At 36.1% G+C, this 27,050-nt stretch overlaps 2 protein-coding genes across 5 annotated transcripts in view; both read right to left on the reverse strand.

The window, feature by feature from the left end:
- The window catches only part of LOC113064745 (rho guanine nucleotide exchange factor 18-like), a 39,037-nt gene extending 31,452 nt beyond the window's left edge, over positions 1-7,585 (reverse strand). The window contains exons 1-9 of one of the 4 annotated variants that reach the window (XM_026235645.1): positions 7,405-7,585; positions 5,133-5,254; positions 4,243-4,697; positions 3,936-4,086; positions 3,507-3,630; positions 3,083-3,134; positions 1,375-1,419; positions 474-551; positions 256-367 (exon numbers count right to left, since the gene is read on the reverse strand). In XM_026235645.1, coding sequence (XP_026091430.1) covers positions 256-367; positions 474-551; positions 1,375-1,419; positions 3,083-3,134; positions 3,507-3,630; positions 3,936-4,086; positions 4,243-4,697; positions 5,133-5,254; positions 7,405-7,474 — 1,209 coding nt within the window. In that variant the 5' untranslated portion in view covers positions 7,475-7,585. Of the gene's footprint in view, positions 1-255; positions 368-473; positions 552-1,374; positions 1,420-3,082; positions 3,135-3,506; positions 3,634-3,935; positions 4,087-4,242; positions 4,698-5,132; positions 5,255-7,404 lie in introns of all 4 variants that reach the window. The other 3 variants (XM_026235646.1, XM_026235644.1, XM_026235648.1) reach the window with 3 other exon arrangements.
- Positions 7,586-11,680: 4,095 nt separating this feature from the next.
- LOC113064746 (insulin receptor) overlaps positions 11,681-27,050 on the reverse strand; it is a 65,865-nt gene continuing 50,495 nt past the window's right edge. Inside the window, exons 5-21 of the mRNA XM_026235649.1 lie at positions 26,476-26,620; positions 26,192-26,400; positions 25,984-26,110; positions 24,724-24,974; positions 23,409-23,576; positions 23,131-23,329; positions 20,739-21,016; positions 20,501-20,649; positions 19,910-20,066; positions 19,743-19,836; positions 19,595-19,662; positions 18,768-18,997; positions 18,578-18,688; positions 18,174-18,333; positions 17,958-18,087; positions 17,623-17,757; positions 11,681-16,957 (exon numbers count right to left, since the gene is read on the reverse strand). Coding sequence (XP_026091434.1) covers positions 16,603-16,957; positions 17,623-17,757; positions 17,958-18,087; positions 18,174-18,333; positions 18,578-18,688; positions 18,768-18,997; positions 19,595-19,662; positions 19,743-19,836; positions 19,910-20,066; positions 20,501-20,649; positions 20,739-21,016; positions 23,131-23,329; positions 23,409-23,576; positions 24,724-24,974; positions 25,984-26,110; positions 26,192-26,400; positions 26,476-26,620 — 2,966 coding nt within the window. The 3' untranslated portion in view covers positions 11,681-16,602. The remainder of the gene's footprint in view (positions 16,958-17,622; positions 17,758-17,957; positions 18,088-18,173; positions 18,334-18,577; positions 18,689-18,767; positions 18,998-19,594; positions 19,663-19,742; positions 19,837-19,909; positions 20,067-20,500; positions 20,650-20,738; positions 21,017-23,130; positions 23,330-23,408; positions 23,577-24,723; positions 24,975-25,983; positions 26,111-26,191; positions 26,401-26,475; positions 26,621-27,050) is intronic.

Raw genomic sequence — 27,050 nt, forward strand, 5'->3', positions numbered from 1 at the left:
TAACGTTTTTTGTTTTTTGTTTTGTTTTTTAGAAGACAACATCCAATTGGCACAGTTGTGTCTAGTTCAAAGAGGAGGTCAAAACTTCGTCTGCATGGGCCAGTTTAGTGTCTTTCTACATTCAAGAAAAGGAGGAAGTTGCAGAGACACAGAAGTTGCTGCAAAGTTCAGCAGAAATGGACATGATTTTAACCCACAGCCTGAGTGTAAGTGATGTCAGTGTATGTGTGTGTGTGTGTGTGTGTGTGTGATTACTTTGTCTTTGTTGAAGGATCCAGTCACACGGCTCTTCAGTGAGCTCAGAGTCCGCTTGACTTTGGTCCCTTTTTCCAGACGCTCAGGTCTTTCCTCCTCCTCTCCATCCTTTCTACAAAAAACAACATCAAACCAATTTAACTTTCAAATGATTTATTAAGAGCAAGGGTATATACAAGTGATTATTATCTAAAGAACTGCATTGTAGGTTGACTTACTCAGTGGTAAGAAACTCATACCAAGTGAAATTCCCTGTCCCCTCTTTTCTTTCTGTGCTTGAAGTTCTGTGTTTAGCTCTGAGGAAAACGCAGGATAATAACGATCAGGATTTCATTCAATTCTATGCATGCTTACTACAAAATTACTCTGGATATGTTCGGCGTGCCAAACTACCAAACTAGACTATTTGATTGGACTATTTAAAATAAATACTTTCAGCAACAAATATGAACATGCAACAGTGACAATCTGCATAATAAGCATCACGCTATATCCCATTTTTATGTTCGGAGTAGAATATTACTGTAATAATCTGACTATTTCTGCAGTATGAACATTTTCTGCAACCCCCAATGCAAAATTTCAGAATAAGTCTTCCATTTTTAGAGCGAAAACTGCATCAACTGCAGTTTTGACATTTCTTTCTTATCTCATTTTACCCAGACATCCAGTTTACACAATATAGTGTGTTACTTTAAACCGAAATCTTTAAAAAAAGATATACAAAAATAAGTATACAGTGTGTACTTTGCAGTATGCAGCAAGCAGTATGCTAGTTTTCTATTCCGAACACAGCTTCTTGCTAATCTGCTGTTAGAAGCGTCAGCTGCTGTGCAAACGTTTCATGACCTTGTTAAAAGCACGCTTTGGTTTCTCATGCAGATTTCGAGATAAAACAAGGACGGCCTAACCAGGAAAAGCCTCACCAGGTTTGAAAACACAGCAAGAATGGTAAACAAAAAAGATAAGGTGCGCCATAATTATGCAAACATACACAACATGTTCAAGACATAGCCAAGTGAGAAACAATGCTTTCTATTTCGGGCCTGCAAACCAAACGTGGGCCACTCAGTTAGTTTGTAGGAGGGCACGACAGGTTCTTTCACACTATTTACTTACCCATGATACTGCTTAAGCTCCTGCAGAACGTTCTGTACCATCAGCCTGAGACAAACAAGACACTGAGGCTAAGTATGTGTGGCAGCGACAGGGCACATGGCCTGCCGCTGTCCAAATAAAACCATCAGCATAAAATCTACTGCCTAGATCACAAGCACAGGAGCGAAATACATCCACGCCGGGCTACATTCACCCATGACTTCCTTCAGTTTAATAGAAAAAACACTGGTTTAGATTTAGTTCCTGTCTAGTAGCTTTTAGGCTAAGTTATATTTTAGCATGCTTTTCAAAATGTATAACTTAAAATTCAAGTCTCTTTCATGAAAACTGACCCAAAATATTGACATCATCCTGCACTACTTTCTTGTCCAATCAAATGGCTCTCTCGACTGAGAATGCCCCTCCCCCGATGCTAGCTGCACCAAACTAGCCAAAGTCTTTCAATATGTCCCACCCTGCAACAGGAAATACATCAGGACTGAAAACTATGCTTGTCAATGTTTGTTATTAGCACATTTGCATAAAGGGATGTTTTTGAGGACTACTAGTTCTATGCAAATAAAAAAAGCTAAACCAAACCAGCTAATTAACACAGGACTTTAAAGTCCCCATGATATCAACATTTTTAAAAGTTGGCTTTTAGTACGAATATGTCAGCCTTATAGTTATCTATAAGCTAGTGTGCTACAAAAACAATGACAACATTTTTATTTATAAGCATTCAAAATGTACGGGTCTCTCACTTCAGGCAATATGATATCTCATCAAACTTTCTGTCCAATCAAATGCTCTCTAGAATCTGAAATGTCCTGTCCACTAAACTATAAATAGACACTGAAACCACGGCTGAAATTAGGTCACTTGTTCACAGAACTAGTTTTCTCTGTATGCTGAATGGCATGTAGTGCACTATATGGGGAATAAGAAACGATTCAGACAGTGTAAATATGCTTTGCATTGAGTCGAAAGAAGTCTGGGTTTTTTTTGTGTTGAGTCACGTAGACCACAAAATGCATCGGACTATATTTTATAGCGGTTAAGGAGGAGAAACGGTAAGACCAGGGTTCCTCAAATCTTGCCCTGGAGGTCCAATGTGCTGCAGAGATTAGCTCCAACCCTGATCAAACTCACTCACCTGTGCTTTTCTAATGATCCTGAAGACATTGATAAACATGCTCAGGTGTGTTTGATTAGGGTTAGAGCTACATTCTGTAGGAAAGCAGATCTTGTGGGCCAGATTTAAGAGTCCTTAGGTTAGACAAACGGGAAGTTAGTACAAGTAGAAGAGATGACACCAACATACCTTTTTTTGCTTTAGTAAACGTTTCATATTGAATCTAAAGATCTAATCTAATTAGACTGTGGCTGGTATAAGCTGTTAAATGTGGCTTTACCAAGCTGTGATAAAAACAAAACGCTATTGGCTATTTAAAAAGAGGGCAGGGCTGATTGATATGTCACCCCCGCCCCCTTCCTGTTTCAGTTTAAATTATGTCACCACATAGCATAACGCTGCATGTTTCAAGGCAGACTGGTCCCATTAATCCAACCGTATGCTAAATGCGTTCCAGAAAGCCATCGTTGAAGCTACTTGATCATTTTGACAGATTCCAAGGTCCTTCAGAATTCTGTTAACTTCACTGGCTCAAAATAACTTTGTCATAGCTAATATTGTGCTCTTAAACAAAACAAAGTTGTTAAAACTTACACATGACTCCGTCCTTCCACTGACTGCAGACCCACTTCCGACTCCTGCTCTTCTGAAATTTCAAAGCAACACAGGTCAGGATTACATGTATTCAGTTGTTGTTTTCAGTGCTTTAGGTTCAGTTTTCTTAGCAAAAAAGATATATGGCTGTATAGGGTTCATAGGTCTTTAACCCTGCTCCTGGGGACCCACTCTCCTGCAGAGTTTCTTTCCAACCAGTATCAGCACACCTGGCCTGTGACCTTTCAAGTGATCCTTGAAAATAGCTTGATTAGTTGGTTCAGGTATGTTTGATTAGGGTTGGAGATGAACTCTGCAGGAAAGCAGGTCCCCAAGAAAAGGGCTGGAGACCTATGACACAAAAGCTATCGCCCATAAAACCTGACTGGAGTTGTCTTCCTAGTTGGAGAGTCCTTTCACTAACCTCCAGCTTCTCTGGCCGCCTGCTTAGAAGTCTCCAGTATGCGGGAGACTCTGTCAGCTTGGGATTTTTCATCAGTCGCGAGAATCTCAGATCTGGCATATACTGTCTTCACTGGTGTAGATGACTGCTGTTGTTAAAACCAAATCATGTGAAAACATAACCAATAAGAGTAATGGCAAATGACGCCAACCCTGCTCCTGGAGGGCTACCTTCTGGCTAGAATTCAGTTCCATCCCTGTTCAAGCACACCTGTCTTTATTTTCAAGTAATCCTGAATACATTGATTAGCTGGTTCAGGTATGTTTGGTTAGGGTTGAAGTTAAACTCAACAGGACGGTAGTCCTTCGGGAGCGGGAGTATGGTTTATAGAGCTATCTGAAAGTCTTGCACTGTTTAAACTAAGACACAGATTTCAGTAAAGACATTTACTGGTGTTTTGGAGCTTTCACTTTCCATAGCACCCGTCGTTTCTTCCACTGAGCTTTCGGAGAAGGAGGGAGAAGGTAGATGGGGACTTTTGGCCAAACAGTGGTCCTCTCGTTCCCCATCACTATCAATGCCATTAGTGTCTAGACTGAACCTACACGACATAACCATGCAATGTTTACATACATAGATACAAGAGTGTGACACAACAGAATGCACTGACAAGTTCTTCTGAAAGATATGGCAATGATATTTAGACATTTCTGAATGTGTCTAAACTATTTGGGACCACTGAAAAAGTGAGTCTTACCTTCTTCCCAGGTCAATTGGCGACACTGGCACTTCCCAGCTGTGTCTACGTGATGTGGACATGGATCTAACCAATGTGGGAAAGTTATCCGAGTCTGAGTCCTCATCTTGCTCAGATTCCGGATAATCCTGGAACTCTGAGTTTCTGATAGCAACTAAGCGATCCATGGCTTCCCCTCCGGTGGAAATCACGGTGTCGTCTGTCTGGAAAAGTTGATGGGTCTCGAACTCTGTGAAACTATGCCTAGATCGACTTTCTGGTGTGGATGCAGGAGGTACCAAAGGGGCTGTACCTTTGTCAGAGACAGGTGAAGTTAAGACCAGAAGTTGTTTGTCTGGTGGTTCACAGGATCCGAGTTGCAGGTCTCTGAAATATTCCGAATCTCTCAGAGAAGAACAGAGGTCTAAAAGGTCCTCTTCACTGCTGCACTCGTTGCTCTCAGTCAAGAACTTTATCTGGAAGCAAGTAACCCATGGACAGCTGATTTATCACAACAACAAAAAATCACATGACACATGACTAATAATGTGAAGTCTAAGTAAGTCTCACGCTAGTGTCATTCATGCACTGAAAGAGGATGCATTAAGTAAACTTCTTGTGTGATGCAAGAGCCACTGGCTATTCGTCATCAAGCAGACACATCTATCCAATACAGAAAGTCCCTTGATCAAGGTCTTCAGATAGTACCCCACTCTTTTAAAATCGATTCCAGTTTGTTCCTCACACAAAGCTATGACACAACTTCAAAAATACATGTGCATATTGAACAAATCACATGGACTCACATAGACTCATTTTCCATATGTTCATGGGCCAACATTAGGGGCTTGAGCATCATTCTTATCAACCATTGGCCTTAGTTAAGAGTTAGGTCATGGTTAGGGTCTTACCTTGTCCTCAGGTGAACTGCTAAAGAAGACGTCTTCTGGAATAGAGGTCGGGGACAAGGACGAGGATGAGCTGGGTGTTGAGACCTGGGCACGAAGTTGCGAGCATGGTTTGCAATCTGAGGCTGAAACACAAAATGTTCCACCATGACTTCAGCTAGAATTACTATCCATCATAGTGATTCCTTGATCTCTGTCTTACAGTATTGCTTTTGGTCAGGTGCCTTATCAAACATATTGGGGCCGTGCACCAGACAAAACAATTCTGTATATAATTACATCATATCTATTGTGTTTATTCCTGAGGATTGTGACATACAGTAGCAATAATAAAGATAAGGTTCTGGAGTGCCAGTATGACGGCATACCCTAAATAAAATACTCTAAATAGCTACTGCCAGAACTTATCAGCGGCTTCCATTAACTCCAGCATATTACATCAACACACAGCTGGAGTCAGTTGAAGCTGGAAACGTTCCCCTGTAAACAGAAGATCTTAATCTGATGGAAAATGGAAGCATTAGTTTACAGAAGCCAAACTTTGGGGTGTGTTTGATAGCGGGTATATAATGGGCTCCAGACTTGTGCTACAGGACGGGTGTCAAACTCAATTCCTGGAGGGTGGGAACCCTGCAGAGTTTAGATCCCTAATTAAACACACCTGATCTATCTAATCAGGTCCTTCAGGCTTATTTGAAAACTACATTATATGTGTGATGGAGCAGGGTTGGAACAAAACTCTGCAAGGCTCTGGCCCTCCAGGAATTGAGTTTGACACCCCTGCGATAGGGGAACCCAAGGTCCTTCAGAAAACCATCTAAGTAACTATGCTTCAAAAGAACAAAGAAATACTTGACTTTTCTTCTACCTGGAATCAATTTGCTGACCCGAAGATCATTTGAACCTGAAAATGAACTTGTTTTTTTTCCCAAAACAACCATATAACCAACTGCAGAACCCCAAAAGTACCATTTCAGAGCTTGTATTTTTCTGAACGTAGACTCAATGTTCTGCATCTTTTTAGATTTGCATAATTTTCCTTCCTCTTTCAAGAACCATTCTTTTGAGTTAAATTAAGGCCCACCAATTCTGGGGCACCATTTAAGTGACCTTTCCACACCTCAGAGTAGCTGATTTTACAAGATGATTATGGCAATAATGATATAAACTATGACAAAACCCAGACACCAAAGTCCAATCCAGAAGCGTTCTCCTTCACCGACTCCCTGTCCTTAAACGATGGATGAATGAACTGTACAGTACTTTCTGGTGTAAATCATCTCGGGCCTAGACGAATGACAGAGTCTTAGAGCACTGAGGTTGTTTGTATCTGAATCAGACAAGTGATATGTAAACTATTAGAGCACCATGATGCTTGTCATGTTCAGATATCCTTTTATGGCTGCCCCTTCTTACCATATGCTCCAACATAAATACTTAAAAGAAAGAGGTGGGGGGGGGCTCTCAGCTTTTACAAGCTACTGTAGGTCTACTGCTGAAAACTTCAGTGTTTTCGCACACTTCAAGGCCATTGCACACACTATTAAGATACAAAGTTTCATGATGGTCTAAATAAAAGGAAACAGGCTCGAAATAGCCTAACCGTTCCATGCACTTTAGTCGTTGAATCCCTGGTGGAAGTGAAACATTTGCCAATCGCAATTTGAAGATTTATGCTATGTGAATCTTGTTTTTGCCTTTTTCTTTTTAAAGAACAGTAGAGCAAAGAGAGGAAATGACATGGGATCAGGAAATTGCACTTCCATCACTTGTTTGAGCACCATGTCTCTGAGCGCAACACCCTAACCACCTCGATCAGTATTTTAAATACACATCCAACATTCCTGTTCTGAAGTCTGGTGGTTTCCAGTTATTCCGTCTTTTACCACAAACTGCAGTAATGACGTAATCGCACAGATCTGTCCTAAGTGTGAAAATGTGGTTTTGTATGTGCTAACACGTACAGTCAGGTCATGAGAGCGGCATGCAAAAGCTCATTCTGTTCACAATATGACCGGTCTTCTTAAGCACCGGTGGTCTGACAGACCACAAATGCATGCAAAAATAAAACAACACTATTAGTATACTTTCATAGCTGAAAAATTCCAATGAAGTAGGCAGATACACACACACATTAGATATATAACCTTACAAAAATACCATAAACCTTGTTCCTACAGTTTATTACCTATATTTATAGTCTCTACAAAATCATTGGTAAACTGGAATTTAGTTATAATTCCGAGATCCAGAAAGACACACTCATCCTCTCTACCTCGTTTGAAGGACCATCGTTTCATCCATGAGAACGAGGGCCAGGAGTTGTGAAGAGGAGGATCTGCCATGTGGACGTTGCGAGTCTCTCCCAGAGGAGTTGGTGAGCGATATATGAGAAAATCTAGAGTCTGAGATCAGTGGAGGGAACCGCTGGGGATTAACTAACATATGATTCAAAGTCAAGAGGCATAGACGCGGGGGCTCACAGTGAGAGAGAGAGGGAGGGATAAAAGAGAGACAGAAGCACTGCTGGGTCTGAATGGGGTGGAAATGTGTTTACCTCAACACCTACAAAAAAAATATCACAGTGATGGTATCAGGTGATAAATATCACAGTACCGTCTCTTCAAAAATGATTTGGACACTTAAGTCACACTTACTTCACATTATTTGGAAACTTTTATCAGATCATAACAAAACTTGCTCCACCCCTCAAATGACTTTCCTGTTCTGCAGACATCATCAAGAACATTTATTTTTAGACTCCTCCCCTTCAAACAACCTGCCACTTTTCACCATTCCATCCATTTTTATTTCTGATTACGTTTTGTTTTAAGGTGTAGATGTTAGTCTAATTATACAAACATGAACTGAATAATATTAATTGACAACAGTACATGCACTTACTATATGGCTAAGTTTTGGGTTTAGTTTAGTTGCATGGAATTTTACAGTTTACTGTTATTGCTATAGAAAGTACATGTAACTATGACACATTAAAAAATAAACTGAAACATTAAAAAAAAATCTGAAATATGTATAAATTTGAAAATGCTGATTTTAAGTTTGGCTCAAATGCACAAATATTTTTGCGGCCAATGTACTTTAATAACCATGTTATTGTGTAACTGTCATATTCATACATCTACCATAATATTTCTGTCACAAATATGCCTATATATATATAAATAAATGTACAACCATGATATTCTTGGGAATACCATTTAAAAAAAACATTGTACATGGTTCATTTCAATGCATCACAGTATTTTGACAAAAAAACCAATGGTATTTTTGCAAGGTGGATGAAAATGAAATTTATAACGGTGTGCACGGTCTGGTGAACAATAGTGAAAGTGGAAAACACCATCAGTGAAGAGCAAAAACAGGCGTCGCAACGGTTGCTTTTGAAAAATAACAGAAGACAGACACAATTAACACCTAGTATGATTTTCTACACTCAGCTGCACCAAAGCGAACAAACTGCATTTCTGCTTAGGCAGTTCCTTAAATGAAACGGGTGAACAATAATGGCCGAAAGCAGCAGTGAAATCCTTCAAGTCGAGCTCTAGTTGGGTCCTCATAGTCCAGAATGTCCAAGCTTCATCCCAAACTCGAGATTAAACACATTAAAGGTTGTATGATAGCTTATCTGGAGCTGCAGAAGATAATGCTTTCCCAGAACAATGCCACAGATTCAGTTCAAATCGCACAAAAAGTCAGCATCTTTACCGTGTATTAACTAAATCAAGCATTTTTATGTACTCACCTTAATCTTTAAATACAAACAACTATCCACGACTAGCAAAACGTCCTCCCCTGAATCGAACACATGAGTTTCTGGCAGCTGAAGTGTCTGAATAGAGCAGAGTGCTGTGTTAACCACAGCCTAAACGCACAACACTGCTACAACTTCCTCTTTAGACTGACATTCAGCACAGACACATGGCCTTTACGTGAACACACACATACAAGGCCCTTCTTTCGGACGTGGTATGAACCAAACATAGGGATTGTGGATGTTTTGATTCAAACTGTAGAAAGCAAAAACAAGTATTTTGTGCATGTGGGGTGATGACTGCATAGTTCCCACACTGAGTGCATCTGTGCAGGGTTTTGGAAGAGATCAGCAGAACTCAAATCGGCTGGTGGTTAACGTGGTGAACGAACCCCTTCGCAGAGTTTGTTTTGCATAAACTAGTTGCTGTTCACAGTTCACTGACTAGTGATGAAACGGCTATTTCCTGCTAATTGTACAAGTGCTCTTTTGACAGCACAATGTTGAGACATTTTCTCAGTAACAGACCTGAGTGTCTCTTTATGGTTTTACTAAAATGAGGATCATGTAAATAATATGATCAGTATTACGGGACATTTGTTTGGTACTAACATTGCATGGGTCAAAAAAAAAAAATACATTGTATAGATCAAAATGAGATTTTTCTTTTATGCCAAAAATCAGTAGTACTTAAAGTAAAGATCATGTTCCATGAAGAGATTTTGTACATTTCCTACCGTAAATATATCAAAATGTAATTTTTGCTTAGTAATATGTATTGCTAAGAATTCAGTTGGATAATTTTAAAGGTTTTTATTTTCGCAGTATTTAGATTTTTTTTTGCACCGTCAGATTCCCGATTTTCAAATATTTGTATCTCAACCAAATATTGTCTGATCCTAACAAACCATATATCAATGGAAATATTAATTATTCAGCTTTCCGATGATGTATAAATCTCAATTTTAAAGTTTACCCTTAAGACCCCTATGTTTTGTGGTCCAGGGTCACATATAAATATTTTATGAAAATGTAAACGAATGAGAAATGCTAACATTGGCAACACCTGAATTACTGAAACTACTAAAACTACAAAAAGAATTAAGCTGTATAGAAATACTTAAATACTTAAAAATCATAAAAATGACAAAACTCTCTTCAACTTTTGACACTATGTGGGACAAACTCTGAATTACTGTTTACTAAAACTATTTAAAAATAGTTTTCAGGTAATTTAAATAAAAAGCTGAAATTACAAATACAATAGAAATATTACGAAGTGCATTTAAGTCATTTAAGCTATATAGAAATTAGATTTATGTATATATATATATATATATATATATATATATATATATATATATATATATATATATATATATATATATATAAATAAAATTATAAACCAAATATGTAAATATGAAATAACAAAAATAATACTATACAATAACACTGCTTAAAACACTTTTTACTCACTAGTTTGAACTGACAATTAAAAATACTTTTATTAACATTACTTAATACATTACAGGACATTTTATGCACAAAATGTTGTATTTTTAACAACAAAGACTAATAAATACAGCACTAAATGTATTGCTCATTGTTAGTTACTGTGGTTAATTGTTAATGTTACCTAATGGGATGTTACTGTAAAGTGTCACCGTTTAATTGGCATGAGAATTGTCTTTTTTCTGAAAATCATAATTTCCATCTCCAGCACATCTCAAATCAGACCTTCTGTTGTGGAAATGATGATGGAAATTACACTATCATCATTTTACAAATCAAAATCTCCTTTGTCTTTTTAATGCTCATTTTATACCAGCATTTTATGTATCTCAAATACACACAATTAAATGAGATTTTAAAACTTTTCTGCATAATTCAACAAAATATTGTCCACAAATTATATTTACCTGGACTTTTCTTCATTTTTCAAGCACGATGCTGTCTTCAGTGCAAACAGAGGACACTGAGAAAAAAAAAAAAAAAAAAGAAAAAAAAAGAAGCTAAATGTTGTAAGATGAAGCCACAAATTAGTAATGTGCGTCACATTTTTACATCAGATTTTCATAATTCACTCTGGGACAAGTATGAAGTAATGATATATATTCATAAAAGATATGTTTCAACTCTACAAAAGTTTTGAATATAAAATATTCACAGAAGTTCCCGAAAAGTAATGTACCATGTTGTTGTACCATTTAATACTGGTTTCATTACAGTACTTTTAAATGCCATTTTGTCTTAATTTTGTCATTGTGTGTATAAAATGATATAATGTTTGTTTTAAAAACATTTCAATTGCAGTTCATCCAGAACTTAATAAAATAAATGAAATTGAAATAATTTACTCACCCTCATGTCATTCCATGTACTTGCCTTCAGAGGAACATTAAATGAGAAATTCTGTTTTTTCGCCTTTATATCTCTTCATATGTACAAAAGTTATACATTATATTGGCAACAGACACATTTGCAAGCCATTTTTTTCCCCAAATAATTTTTAATTCATAAATTTCATATAAACAGTTAATAATTTACACACAGCAAGATTCATTTTCATTTCATTGCAATATTTACTGTACACGTCACTGCTTGGCTTTCCTTGAAAAACTAAAACTGTCGATCCGTTTCTCATGGCACAGTTTGATCCTGGTCAGATGGATTCGTTGGTTTGTTTAAATAAGAGACATGGTTTCCACACGCAACATAAATGGCACAAATTCAACAAGAGAGGGGGAAGTATTGATGAGAAAGTGTGTGCTGATGATTAAATAACATTTAAAAAACAAAACACAGAAAACAAGCAGAACGAAACAGCAGGGATAAACGAAACAAACAAAATGATCCAATGTTCAACTAAACAGAAAATTGTACATGACAACAGTTCGGGGAAAAAAATACACAAGGGTGCTGATTATTTGACGTTTAAACAGGCCATCATATGTAAGCCCCGAAAAAGACAGATTTACACAAGAAAGAAACATTCAACACATTCAGTATTAACTAAACTTGATTTGCTGTTGTAACTGGGGCTGACATGATGTTTTCTGTAAACTATGGAAGCCCGTTTCCGCCACAAGATCAAATACAAGTAATATACATAATTCAATCTTTTTTTGTGCAATTCTAAGAAAAAAGGTCACAATCATGAGATGCAAACATAGTTGTTTATATGTTTTTTTTCTGCCATACAAAACTAAAATTGTAATTATTTCATCTAATGATTTGTGACTTTTTTTTTTCTTGCAATGGCAAGTTTATATTTTTGTGATTCACCTTTTTTCTTACAATTAAGTTTCTTACAGATCCAAATCTTCTTCTCAGAAACTAGCAAATTTAATTTTTTTCTCTTTCAAGTTTATCTCGCAATTCTCTTTTTTCTCGTATCGTAGAATTTTCGTCTATCAATTCCGACATATTTCTTGCAGTTGTGATTTTATATCTCTTAATTCAAAATTTGCGAGGAATTGCGAGGAAAAAAAAGGCAGAATTGTGAGAAGTTTTATTTTTTTCGTCTCATAGCAGAAACAAGCTCCAATAGTAACCTATTTGCATAAGTTATCATTTCAGATGTCAACTATACCTTTATTTTTGCGTAACTGTAGCTTATAATAAAGTATGCAGTGGTCTTTTCCAGTTTTTCACATTGAAAAACAATTATTTATTCAAACGGTCACCTTTATGAATCGCAATGTAGAGGAATTTTCTGTATCGTACAAAGAAAGGGATAACAATTTACAAATACAAAATGCTGACAAAGGATATGCCATCATTTTTGGGATGGCAAACAGGTAGTTGTACATAAAATATAAAAAATAAATCAAACAATGCAATGTCGTACAAAGAGTATCATTGCAGGCCAGACCCCCGAAACAGTTCGTCATCCAATCATTTTAGGGATTAAAATCGATGTCTTTTATATCTCTGAATCACAGTGTAATGCCATGAACAAAAGACATCACACTTTTTTTCGAAAAGAAGGCTATATACATTGCTAATGTTAATTCTGTAATGTACATGAATGGTAAAAGTTTACAGTCAAAAGTTGAGGTAATTGAATTTGCCCTCCCTTTTTTGACTATAAAAATAGAAATTAATATCTCTAAGTGAATACTTTTTTCTTTTAAAGTCAATAAAATACATAAAATGCCTTGTGCTCAACCTGTTCTGCTTTTTTTAGCTTGCTGTAAAAAACTGTATTTGGTTGTTTTTGTTACTACGTTTATTAAAGGTCATTTATCAAAATGATATTCTCTCACTTAGACTTTTACACTGGGAGCTGCCAAAGTTGTCTTTTGGGTAACAGTGAATCAATCGTACGATGTTTGGTGGTTCGTCAAGCGCACAAAGCAAGCCGTAGCATATCCAAGAAGAGACAAGTTCAGCTTAATTAAAAATGAAAATAAAAGAATATCATTCACATATACCAATACAGTAAAACCGAGCCAAGGATTGAGCCAAAGATGTCCTAACCGGTCAAGAAATCTGTACAATAGGCTCCAGTATTTTGAGGATGTTCGGGGAAAAACAATCCGGTCCAGGGAGTTTGTTGGCCAGGTTTGGCTTGAAGGATACTTAGGTTTGTGCAAGGCACTATAGATCCACTAGGGGCGCTCAATTTATTCCGCGAAACACATCGGAGAGGCTTCGAAAGATGTGAAATGCTTTAGAAATGGACGACTGGCATCCAAAGGCATCGTTTTTTTGCAGTTGTCCATCCATTTTTCTCGTACGATTAAGCTAGCAGTGGATAAAATTGATTCTCCTCCGATTAACGAAACCCAACGCTCACATCTCCCTGAGGAAAAGAAAACGTTTCTATGGCACATAGGATTGTCCGCGAGGGTATTTATGAACGCATGTGGAAGGAAAGGCAGGTGAAGTCCATGTTTACTATAAACTATGGCATTGATAGAAATGGGTTTTTTTTCACAGTAGAAAACACATGGAAGAGAAAAAGACATTGACAATCACATTTGGTGCAAACAAAACAAAACAAACAAAAAAAAACAGCGAACTATTTTTTTTGTATGTGAAACTACTTAACTCGGGGCATTAGAACATTTGTTTAGTTAGATACTGCAGTGAGTGAAGAAGAGCTGTTTCATCATGTGTATTTTACAAACGGTTGTACCCAAATTGTAACTATAGTCAATAAAAAATATTGCATAATGTTTCATGGGCATTTTTGCTCAACAAACTGTGAATCAGTAGTCGCTCAAGAAATGAATTGAACGGTTAAATTGAAATCACAGAAAACGTACAATGTTTGCGAATTAACGGCGAGTGGGTTGTACAATTTTTTTTTTTATAATTCAAATAACAAAGAGATAAAATGCTTTATTACCTCATACAGATTAGCAATGCCAAACAATGTACCATAAAATAAAAAACTGCTTTTCCCCACACTCTTGACGTTATAGGCGTCTTTTAACGTTGTACTTTAGTAATACTTAAGGATAAACTTAAATTTAATCGATTTTTTGACAACCAAACTAGCTCTGCGTATTTCAAATGATTCAAAAGACAGACGTCACACGTTAAAGTGAATCTTTTGGTTCTAAGCTTTCTCCAAAATCAAAATCGAATAAAGGGAAACAATAATCATTACGAGAGAGAACCTCTAGTGGCCGAATTTGGGATTGCGGACATGGTTTTTGCTGATACAGAAATTCAAACAACTAAAGAGAGATGCACTTGGTACTAAAAAAAATCTAACAATATACTGAGGTAGACTTTGTCCAAACAACCAACAGAAAGACATTAGCGTGAAACCAACTGCGTTCGTGACCAATAAACAACTAAAAGACTAGTTTTACCCGCCTTAGAGTATTGTAATAAAAGCTAGCAGGGATTTACATAATTATGAGGATCATAAAATAAATAAATATCAATAGTTGGCTTTTCAAAGGTATGGTAGTCTTGTTATTTAGCAAAAAAAAAAAAGGCATCTGACGACTGCTCCATTTTATAGGAAAACAATTCTTTGTAATAGTGTTCGAAGAGCAACAAGCAAGTTTTATTTCTTAGATTCTGCTATGTACATCTAAGATAAAGCCAATGGGACCAACATTTTTTTTTTATCAGTCTACAGTACAAAAATGCAAGAAATGGCAAAAATTCAACCTCGTTCTGTCGTTTCCCTCCCAAACTACCCACAAATAAATATACATCCACAAATATACATGCACATAAATGAAATGTGCACATTTTTTATGACTACAAGCAAGATCCAGTAAAAACGGCATCTCTCGCGATTAGAGAAGGCACAAAGTTGAGGAATTATGCGTCTGTCTACGAAAGCTGTCTGTTTTTCTTTTTAAAGGATTAGGATTATTTGGGAAAAAGCTGCGTCATTCTGACAGAGTGAGGAAGTTTACTTTCCCTGTGGTCTTCTAAGACTTCCCTTTCTCAGAACTAGAGCGTAAACGCTGTTATTATGCGAAGCTGTGCGTGATCTACACTCACTTTTGATACTTTAACAGGTACCAGAGCCTGATCGGGGATAAATTACAAGAATGTTTTTTTGATCCAATTAAAATATTGCAAGGTTGAATATTTCTGCTGTCAAAACACTAAGGACCTGGAATCCCTAGGTAGAGCTTCTCTCTCACAATAAGATCCTAAATCCACCTGAAAAATCAGGTAAATAGTAAATTGAGCCAAAAACAACCTTTCATATCCCACGGAAGAAAATGCTCTGAAACATTCCCAAAACATTCTCCCCAACAGCTATCGGAATCCCAAAATGTAACTGAGGAACATCCAACAAAAATGTTTTGTTAAAAAAAAAAAAAAAAAAAAACAGCTTACGAAAAGACATTGTTGCAAAACATATTGCATGAGCAAAGCCAATGAAGACATCAGAAAAATACATGAATTATGTACAAAAGTTCAGATGTTGTGAATATTTATATATAATATATATAAATATATTTGAATACCCACTACATATCAGAGCAGCAAGCTATTGGTCAGTCTGATTAACTCTTTTGTCCAATTCATAACTGTTAAATATCCTTCAGCCGGTGAAAAGGACAGGAGAAAGAAAAAAGCTCAGAGAACAGAGAAAAACAAAACAGAAAGCAAATAAATTAAAACTCATTCACCAGAACAGCATATGAACATCATCTATGTGAATTCAGGAATTCTCCAGGACAAAATAAGAAATCATTCCTCTACAAAACAATGGTTTGTTCTAAAATAATATAAGCCCTCCCATAGTTCGACACTTTAAAGCGACTGTAGTAAAGAAATCAACACAAGCATTGATAGACACTTCTCTTTTTATAGGCCACTATCTTAAAAGATTTCCACAAAAAAAAGAGAGCGAGAGAGAGAGACAAGAAAAAAGCTTCCAAAGGAGAAGGAAGTGGACTTTGAGGTGACCTAGCCGAAGCAGCTTTTCTGGTTGATTTAGTCATGTTCACAGTTTGCATTTCCCCACTGCCCAGCTTGGCAAAAGTGTAAAAGTGTCAGAAAGCGAATGGTGCATCAGATGATGCGTGATATAGCGTCCGTTTTCGCTGTAACCATACAAGTGTAGCTGTGAGATGGAAACAATAACAACGACGACGACGACGACAAACAAAAAAGACCTGAGATCTGTATCTTTAAGGGCCTCGGCAAAAATAACGCATTTGAAAACGTCTCTTTAAAAAACCGAGAGAGAAAAAGCCGAGGCAAACGTTAGGACGGACTTGATCTGGGTAAAGACAGAGTTCTGCCATTTCTCTTTCCACCGTTCATATGCGTATAGGGCACGTGCTCCTCGTAATTGCCCCGTAGGCCCACCGAGGAGCCGTTGTCCCTGCCGAGGCTCTCCTCCCGTTGGGAATAGGATGAGGGGTCCAGTGGTATGCTCTCCATGTTCTCGAAGTCCATGTCGAACTCCTCGCTCTCGGGCGGTTTGTTCTCCTCGCTGTAGAAGAAGGAGACCTCTTGGAAAGTGGGATGCAGGTCCTCCTTCATCATCTCGATGATCTCGAGGAAAGTGGGCCGCATCTTCGGGTTGTACTGCCAACACATCTGCATGAGGCTATGCCTGGGAGGAGAGTTAGAGCGACAGAAGACAATCTTAAACCACTTAAATACACTGCATTTTGGATAGGGATGTAGCGATTTTTGAAAAGTGAGAATATTTGTCAGAAATGCCTGAAATAATGGCAAAAAATGTCTGCTTTATTAGTAAATCCTGAACAGTATAGAGTATCATATACACAATAACCCAAACTGAATGACCATATCCTAAATGAAAACTGTTACAGTTAAAAAAAAAAAAAAAAAAAAAACACTAATTTTGGTAACTTGATGGCAACAGTGAATGTTAAGAGGTTTCATAAGCTAAAGCAGCAAAACTGACTTTTCAGCCAAGAAAAGATTGACACAACTCATTTCTTGCTGAAAAGATCAGGACACTCTGCATTTGCATTAGTGCTGCACTTAATTTTGGAAAAATAAATGTTTGCTCTCAACAGCAAAACAAACAAACTAAAAAAATCAGTTTTGACCGAAATAGTTTGGAGACCAAAATCATTGACTGCCGAAGAGCTTTACTTTGTCAAGATCCTCAATATTAACTTTATTTTTCAGAATTTTGTCTAAATGAAAACTACTGTTTTGGATACTGGATGCTAAAAGGGATGTCAACAGGTTTAGGTCCACCAGCTTTATAAAAGCTTTATTATTTATTAAAATGTCGGTACTTACATTCTCTCTGGACAGTTATCAGGTCTCTCCAGGTATCCTCCATCCATGACAAACTTGAGCACTTGCTCGTTGGACAGTCCTTGGTAAGGCTGCTCGGCAAGTGTGCTGATCTCCCATAATACCACTCCAAAAGACCTAAAAGTCAGCAGATTTTTATTACAGCACTGACAGCTCAATAGGCTGGGACTGTCCACATAGGTGTTCATTTTGGCCTTTCAAAAACAGGATTGGACACCCAACAGAACCCAAAGCACTTCTCTAGTTTGTTGTAAGGGGTTTAAATATTCTTCTTAACACCAGATTAGCAAAAAATTCCAAAGAAGAGAAATACCCACCAGCAATCCGAGTGAGCGGTGAAAACGCCATCTTTTAGGGACTCTGGTGCCATCCATCTGACGGGCAATAAACCCTTCCCGCCCTTGCGATAGTAATCGGTCTCATAGATGTCTCGCGTCATACCAAAATCTGCAAAAAGAAAAACAAAAATCAAGATCTTTCGTCCTTCGAATCCCAAATTTCACACTAAATCTGCTCCATTCTGATCTTCCTACCTCCAATTTTCACAGTGAAATCTTCAGCCACCATGCAGTTTCTGGCAGCGAGGTCTCTGTGGACGAACTTCTTAGCGCTGAGGTACGCCATGCCATCTGCTATCTCCGCCGCCATCTGGATCATCTCCTTCAAGGTGGGCGGTGGACGACCTGGGTTATTCTGTTAAAAAACCCACTGAAATCAGTGATCACAGCCAAAGGCTACTGGTAACTATAGATTGTGATGTTTCATAGACTGATATAGCTCTTGAAGGTGAAGGAAAACTGGATTATTTAACATCAAATGACATGATTTGGTCCATTTTATTGTTATAATGTCCTCAGTTGCAATGAAATTGGGGGCTCGTACGGGATACAGCGATTGGGGATTGGGGTCATTCTACATCAGGAACAAGAGGACTTACCTCCGAATCAGGTCTTAAGCTACGCAGGTAGCTTTTCAGATCTCCGTGTGTCATCAGTTCCATGACGACTAATGTCGGTTGCCCCTTAGATACCACACCGAGCAAGCGAACCTACACGAACAAGTTGAACATTTAGACAAGCTTGTATTCTGCCTCAATTACGTTGGTCGTCCAGGTCATCTATACTCACCACGTGATGGCAGCTGAAAGCTTTCATTACCGAAGCCTCGTTGAGGAACTCGATTCTCTCACGCAGGCTCGCCGACTCGTTGACGGTTTTAACGGCCACTTTCGTATCCGGTTCGCCCTTCACAATGTCTTTCGCGATGCCTTCATACACCATTCCGAACGATCCCTGACCGAGCTCTCTCATTACGCTGATCTTCTCCCGAGGCACCTCCCATTCATCTGGGATGTACACTATAGACACACAAATTCAAATTTTCCAATTTTAATAATATATAATTTTGTGCTCTCCAACAAAAAACACGCAAACTGAAAGCTATAAAACAACAAAGAGTAAATATAATATCATATTTATTCCATTGCCACAACTATTCTGACAACCAATTAGTCAGTTCATTATTTTATTTTTGCTGTGCTCGAAATTTGAAATTGAAGGCTATACATTTTAAAATATATATACCGTATTTTTCGGACTATAAGTCTCACCTGAGTATAAGTCGCATCAGTCCAAAAATACGTCATGATGAGGAAAAAAACCCATATAAGTCGCACTGGACTATAAGTCGCATTTATATAGAACCAAGAGAAAACATTACCGTCTACAGCCGCAAGAGGGCGCTCTATGCTGCTCAGTGCTCCTAAAACAGAGCGCCCTCTCGTGGCTGTAGACGGTAACTTTTTTTCCTATTGGTTCTTGGTTCTAAATAAATGCGACTTATAGTCCAGTGCAACTTATATATGTTTTTTTCCTACGTTACGGTATTTAGACAAACTTATTGATAGTGACATTAGTTCACAATCTCTAAAATCATCTACAAAGATATATCTTACCATCATTTGCACTTAGATATTCTGGGTTTGAGGAAGCAATCAGTGGGCCAGTCGGTCCTTCGGTTTGTCTGCGAGAAATGATATTTATACATGATTGCATTGTCTAGATGATAAACAAGGACTTAATTTAAGAGTGTCTAACACGCACTTCTTCCTAAGGACAACGAAGGCTGTACTGGCCAGAAACAGCATTATAATGATGAGGATGAGCGGGGCGATCATGATTTTTATGGTCAAATCCCCTGTAAAACAAGTACATTAGATACCACAGTGGCCAAAATGACAGTAAAGTGTAATAAATACAGTAAAGCTTACTGTCTTGAACAAAGAAGTATGCAGGCTCCGTCCAGGAACCGTTGCTGGCCAGCGAAGTGGCACGTATTCTCACGCTATAATTCCCAGGATGCCCTACTCGTAATCGATAGCCATTCATTTTTTCATAAGCGATTCTGGACACACAGATTTGATCCTCCTGAGTGACGAAAAAAAGAAAAGAAAATTATATAAACCTCTTTGAACACAAATTTTACAATACATAACCGTTTAATATTTTAAATGCATATACATTTAAAACACAATTTTAATACATAAATATTTTAGGTGTATATACACATATTAGACATGTTTACAATTTTTACAAATCTAAAATATATGTTAATATATTTTCACAAATATAAATGAATAAATATTTTATTGTATTTAATAATTTTTATTTTTTGATAATTTAAATATTAAATTGTATACATTTTTGTCTGTATTTTTCAATATCTAAAAGTATAAATGTTTAAATATATTCAATATTTATTCAGAAGTCTATAGATAAAATACTGAAAAAATAATAACATGACAGCTAAAATATATACATATTAATAACCGTGAATTTCTTAGAATTAAACAAACACCTACATAGCTATCCGACATCCTCATGTATTTGAGTTCATACAGTATGATCATGCCATTGGGCGCTTTCGGCTTCTGCCATTTGATGTAGACAAATTCGGGTTCATCAGGAACAAATTCGTGAGTCACTGGCCCAACAATGTCGTCGGCTTTTACTAAGAACACAAACAAAAATTCGACACATTAGAATGTGAATTCAAACCAGAACAATAGAAGAGAGAAGAGAGTGGTGTGGCAGTCTTACGCTCGGGCAGCGTGCGGGCGTTGACGTATGTCGACATGCTGCAGCGGTTTGGGTCTGTGGGATGGTTGCAGGCCTGGATCTCGATCTGGTAGCTGGTGAAGTGGACCAGGTTGGGGATGACCATGAACTCTTTGGAGCTGGCTTTGAACACCATCTTCTGATTCTTTTCCTTCTCTGGGCTCGGAGTGGTTGAAAAGTTGGGCAGCTCGGACGATGTGCTCACAAAATTTGGCAAAGTAGCATTAGCCACACCAACTGAGCGCCGCCGTCGGTGGGGTCTGCGGGTCGACACGGTTTCATTTGGAGCGAATGAACGAAAACACCCTAATGATTTCAGTTCTAATGCTACTTCAGAAAGAGCAGATTATGTGTGTGTTAAATTAGGGTTTATTTGTGCATCTGTGCACTTCTGCCATTGAGAATGATGGGAAACGTTTAGGAATGATGTCTGTCTTTGATAAGTAGTAGAAGTAAATATACTGTTAGACTGTTTGAAAGTTTGGAAACATTACTATTTTTTATTGTTTTTGAAAGAAGTTTCTTCTGCTCATCAGGCCTGCATTTATTTAATCAAAAATACAGAAAAAAATGTAATATTGTGATATATTTTTACAATTTAAAATAATTGTTTTTAAATGTATTATACTTTAAATTATCATTTATTTCTATGATACAAAGCTGAATTTTTAGGATCAATATCACATGATACTTTAGAAATCATTCTAATATGATGATTCATTATCAAAGTTGGAAACATTTCTGCTGCTTAATATTTTTTCAAAACATGTGATACTTTTTTAGGATACTTTGATGAATAAAAAGCAAAAAAAAAAAAAGAAGAAGCTATGTTTTTAAAATATAAATATTTAGTAATACAATATACACTACTGGTCAGTAATTTGGGGTCAGTAATTTTTCTTTCTTTTAAAAAATAAATAAAATCAATACTTTGGCTGAAGTGATAGTAAAGAAAATATATTATTAGAATATATATTATTAGAATTTTTATATTTTGAATAAATGCAGTTCTTTTTAACCTTTATTCATCAAATATATTAGACAGCAGAACTGTTTCCAACACTCATAATAAATCAGAATATTAGAATGATTTCTAAAGGATCATGTGATCGACTGGATGTTACATGTGACACTGAAGGCTGGAGTAATGATGCTGAAAATTCAGCTTTGCATCACAGGAATAAATTATTTTTTTAAAGTATATTCAAATAGAAAACTATTATTTTAAGTTGTAATAATATTTCACAATATTACTGTTTTTTCTGTATTTTTGATCAAATAAATGCATGCTTGATGAGCAGAAGAAACTTCTTTCAAAAACATTAAAAATAGTAATGTTTCCAAACTTTTGGTCTGTACTGTATGCGCTACAATATTCATCCCATTGCCGTGGCCAATAACTCTTCTGATTTAATTGCATAAAGCTGCTAAAGATGTTTATTTTTCTCTGATTGATATGTACAGTTAAAGACTATAAAAAAGAAAAAAAAAAAGAAAATGTTTTACATTTTTCTAAATATTTAATTAACTGATTAACTATATCAAAACATTTTTCCCCCAATATTATATATATATATATATGCATGTGTACTATATATATATATATATATATATATATATATATATATATATATATATATATATATATATATATACACACACACACACACACACACACACACACACACACACACACATATATATATATATATATATATATATATATATATATTATAATTAAAGACTGTAAATATTTTGAATATTATAAAAATCATTTAAACGTTGTACATTCCAAGTTTTTTTGAAAAAATATTTTCAAAAACTGAAAACAAAAAAAAATTATTCATGTAAATGTTATGTATTTTATTTCCAAGATTATATTTTTATATTTTAACGTAAAATTGAAGACTATGAAATATTAATTTTAAAAAAAATCATGTAAATGTTATACGTTTGATTCCAATGCTTTGATCAATTTATTTTGTCATGTGATTTATTTTATTTTATTATTAATTAGATAAAGATGCCGCATTTTAAATTACACCTTTTTTTAATACTTATTTAGCTTTTTTCCACTTACTATAATACATATGTATAAATAAAAACTGATACAGAACTAAAGCTACACCTCAAACATAGCATAAATATAAATAAAACATAATTATCCATAATCTTGGACAGGTTAAGCTGCAATGTGGCCCGTGCAAAGCAATTAGCCAATCAACCAGTAGATAGCGCTATAGACTTTTGCTGTTCAACAGCTCAGTAAGAACCCATTTAATACTAGAACCATCTATTGACTGGAGATACTAAACTTCTAAACTGAAATAAATCATATAAATATATATAAAAAGAAGAAATGAGCATAGTGTACCTGGGTTCAAACACTTCATTATGGAGGTAGTTCTCAAAGGTCTTGCGGAATTCAGTCTCTTCGGCCTCTTTCTTCAGCTGCATCTCTGTTTTAGGACAGACACAGCAGTTGCCCGGCTGGTTGGGCTCCTCCGTTTGGTTCCCCTTCTGGTCATCTTCGATGTCGTGGTGTGTCGGCGTATGGGACGGCACCTTCATCCCTGAACGGACAGAAAGAGGAGGTACTCTTAATAAGCAGCTATGCAGCGATGATCTACAGGCGTTTCCGTTGATCAGCACCTTGCTGGCAGTAGTCGAACTTGTAGTACGTGCTGTCCTCATCCTTCTTCTGGCAGGAGACGATGTAGTGGGTGATGTTGCCGTTGGGGTCGGAGGGCAGTTTCCACTTGAGAATGATCTCGGAGGAGGAGTTGGACCAGGAAATGGGGTCCAGAGGAACCGAGGGTTCTGTTACACATCAGAAACAGAGCTTCAGATGACAAGCGTTCACGAGGCACGCTACACAGCACCTGAGAGGAAACTGTTGCTTATTGGCCACACACGAATAATTCATTCAAAAATACACATGTATGTAGTAGTGTGTATGTAAGTATATATGCATATGCATGTGTAAGAATGTATGAACATGTGTGTCCCTGGAGCACAAAAGCAGTTTTAAGTCGCTGGGGTATATTTGTAGCAATAGCCAAAAATACATTGTATGGGTCGAAATGACAGATTTTTCTTCTATGCCAAAAATCATTAGGATATTAACTAAAGATCATGTTCCTTGAAGATAATTTGTAAATTGCCTACATTAAATATATTAAAAAAAAATTTTTTAATAGTAATATGCATTGCTAAGAACTTCATTTGGAGATTTTAAAAAGTGATTTTCTGAATATTTTAATTTTTTAATGCAAAATTTGCACTTAAGACTGGTTTTGTGGTCCAGTGTCACATATACGCGTTTACTGCATTTTTAAATTTGATATATTTGAATTTGCATATGTTTTAAATTATAATTAATACAATAATGCAATTACATGCATACAATTAATATGTGCTGTCATGCACACACATTATTTTATGCATACAGATGCATGTATATCTATATTATTTATATAATAAAATTTGGTCACACTTTATTTTAGGGTTCAATTTTCACTAACCATTAACTATGACTTTTGCCTCAATTAACCCTTTATTTGCTGCTTATTAATAGTTTATAAGGTAGTTGTTAAGTTTAGGGTATTGGGTAGGATTATGGATGTCATGCATTTTATGTACTTTATAAGCACTAATAAACAGCCAATATGTTAATAATAGACATGCTAATAAGCAACCAGTTATTAGTGTGAATTGGACCCTATACTAAAGTGTTACCTAAAATTTTGATTAAAATATAATTACAATCACAGTATACAATTACATAAAATATGCATCTTTTTTTTATACCTGTATTTCATGCATTTATTAAGATATGCATGTATAATACACACATATACATATATATATTTACAGCTTTTTATGTATAAATGTAGCTGCTAAAACTTCAAATATGCCGTTTATTTACAAAGATTTGAAACAACAGAGAAATACGGCGGTGACTCACGGGTGGCGTTGGTGCGGAGGTAGATGATCTCGCTCTTGGCCCCGCGGACGAGGTGGTCGTCAGAGGCGGCGAGCTGGGCTTTGACCATGATGGCGTACTGGGTCCAGGGCTTCAGAGACATGATGATGAGACCCGGATCGATCTGACCTTTGCCCTCGGAGCCACGCACAGGAGGCTCCACGTCTGCGATCGCCCAGCTGTTAGAGCCACAGGCGTCCTGTCCGTCATATTCAGTCACGTTCTTATAAGGACTAGACAGGAAAGAGAGACCACCTTAGACTACTTTAATACTTTCCTATATCATGTTTTTACCCACGTACGTTAAAAGCGATAAATTAAAAGCTGCGAAATATTTAAATTTTAAGAAAAAATATCCGGAAGTATCGAATTTTTTATATATTTATTATGTTTATTAATGAGCGTTCAGTTTATAAACGATGCAAATAATATGCATACAAATAGTTAGGTTTTACATTCTGTGAATGTTTGATGCAATTATTATAATATGTTATCATATCATTTTACTAAACAATCATAATAATTTTTTTTTTTTTTATGATTTCAAGTTTAAGGTGATTGAATGTATTGTAATTAAATATAATAATATATAATCTACTTCTATTATTAACTATGATTTTTTTTAATGATCTCTAGATCAAAGCCGTTTTAAAAAAAAGTTGGAAATAAAACAACACTTTTATTAATGAATTATAATATTATTAAATTATCTTACTAGCCAAATGTAAACCTTTTAAAAACTGCATTTTTAAGCTTTTAATGTTTACAGCAGTTTACAAAAATAAGACACGGTACACCATTTTTCATTTACTAATTTAAATTAAATATAATATCAAATTATATTACGAGCTAAAGATAGTATTTTTTTATAATTAAAAATAGTATTTTAATGCTTTTAAGTACACAGAACAATATTTATATTAATTAGTTAAATAAATCATATATAATAATATTAAAAAAACAAGTAAATAAAAACAAAACTATAACTAGTCATATTCCGAACATGCACAAAAAATTATAAAATTTAAACAAGTACAATGTAGAACATTTATATTAATTAAGGATAGTTAATTAAATAATATACATTATTTTAAGTAAATCAAAACAAAAACTAAAATCACATTCCAAACGTACACACAAAATACTACTACTAATAAAATTGCAAAATCAAAACTATTAAAAAAACTAAAGCATAATAATGTGTAACACAGTATATTACATTAAAACACCCGTAACACTCACGCTTCCTTGTATAAGACCATGAATCCCAGCAGGTCTCTGAAGTCCGAGGGCCAGAACGCTTTCCACTTAATGAGGATCTTGTCGTGGGTCGTGCGGATTTGCGTAAATTTAAGAACTTGGTTTTCACCTGGAAGAGAGGATGGATTGTCAAGTCTGCTTTGACGTCAAGCTGCACTGAAAGCAAAAGCAAAAGCAGCGCGGCTCTTACAGTAGGTCTGGTCTGCATACGCTGGGATGCTGACGTCGTTCTTCCTGTCCTTGGTCCCAGTCACTTCTTCCATCCGGAGGATCTCAGACTTACAGAGCTTGCCGTTTTGGACAAAGTACATCTTGCCGTTGAGGATGGTGAGGTTGTGTTTGTTCCAGTCCCATAGCTGTCGCAAGTTCAGGTTGTCCAAGGCGTAGAAAGAATAGTTCCTGCAAACATCAAGAAATGGCATTGAGTAATCCCTAAAGCTCAGCGCTTGAGCTCAGCGGTAGCGTCTTACGCACTCGGCTTCCAGCGTTTCTCCACGGATGAGACGCAGCTTGCGGAGGAAGGAGAGCGAGACGAGAGCGTGGGCTCGGCGGATGCTCAGATAGCCTGAGATCTCCTCCAGCTGACCCAGACTAGACTCCAGCTCGGCAGCGATATTGTCTGAGGAACAGGAGATGCACACTTCACCTCATGCATACACAGACTGATCCATATTAGTGTGTGTGCTAAAAATATGACCAGACTGTGACTGGTCTGTCATAACACTCATTTATTTAAAACATAATATCGCTCAACTGAATAATCTTGAATTATGCGCTTGTGATAGTTAACTATTTATTATTTTAATTTTAGAAATTTATAAACAGATATTTGATTTATATTTTATGTATTTATATATATAAAATATATTGTTATTATAATTATATATATATATATATATATATATATATATTTTTTTTTTTTTTTTTATATATATATCATTTTTTTTATAAATGACAGAAGTTTAAATAATTTGCACAAGAATTTTTATGTTTTTGTGTATGTAAAATATTAAAATCTTTAGTATTCTGAAAGCTAACAAAAAATTGAA

Source organism: Carassius auratus, chromosome 47 (assembly GCF_003368295.1).
Source record: "Carassius auratus strain Wakin chromosome 47, ASM336829v1, whole genome shotgun sequence".
Taxonomy (NCBI): domain Eukaryota; kingdom Metazoa; phylum Chordata; class Actinopteri; order Cypriniformes; family Cyprinidae; genus Carassius; species Carassius auratus.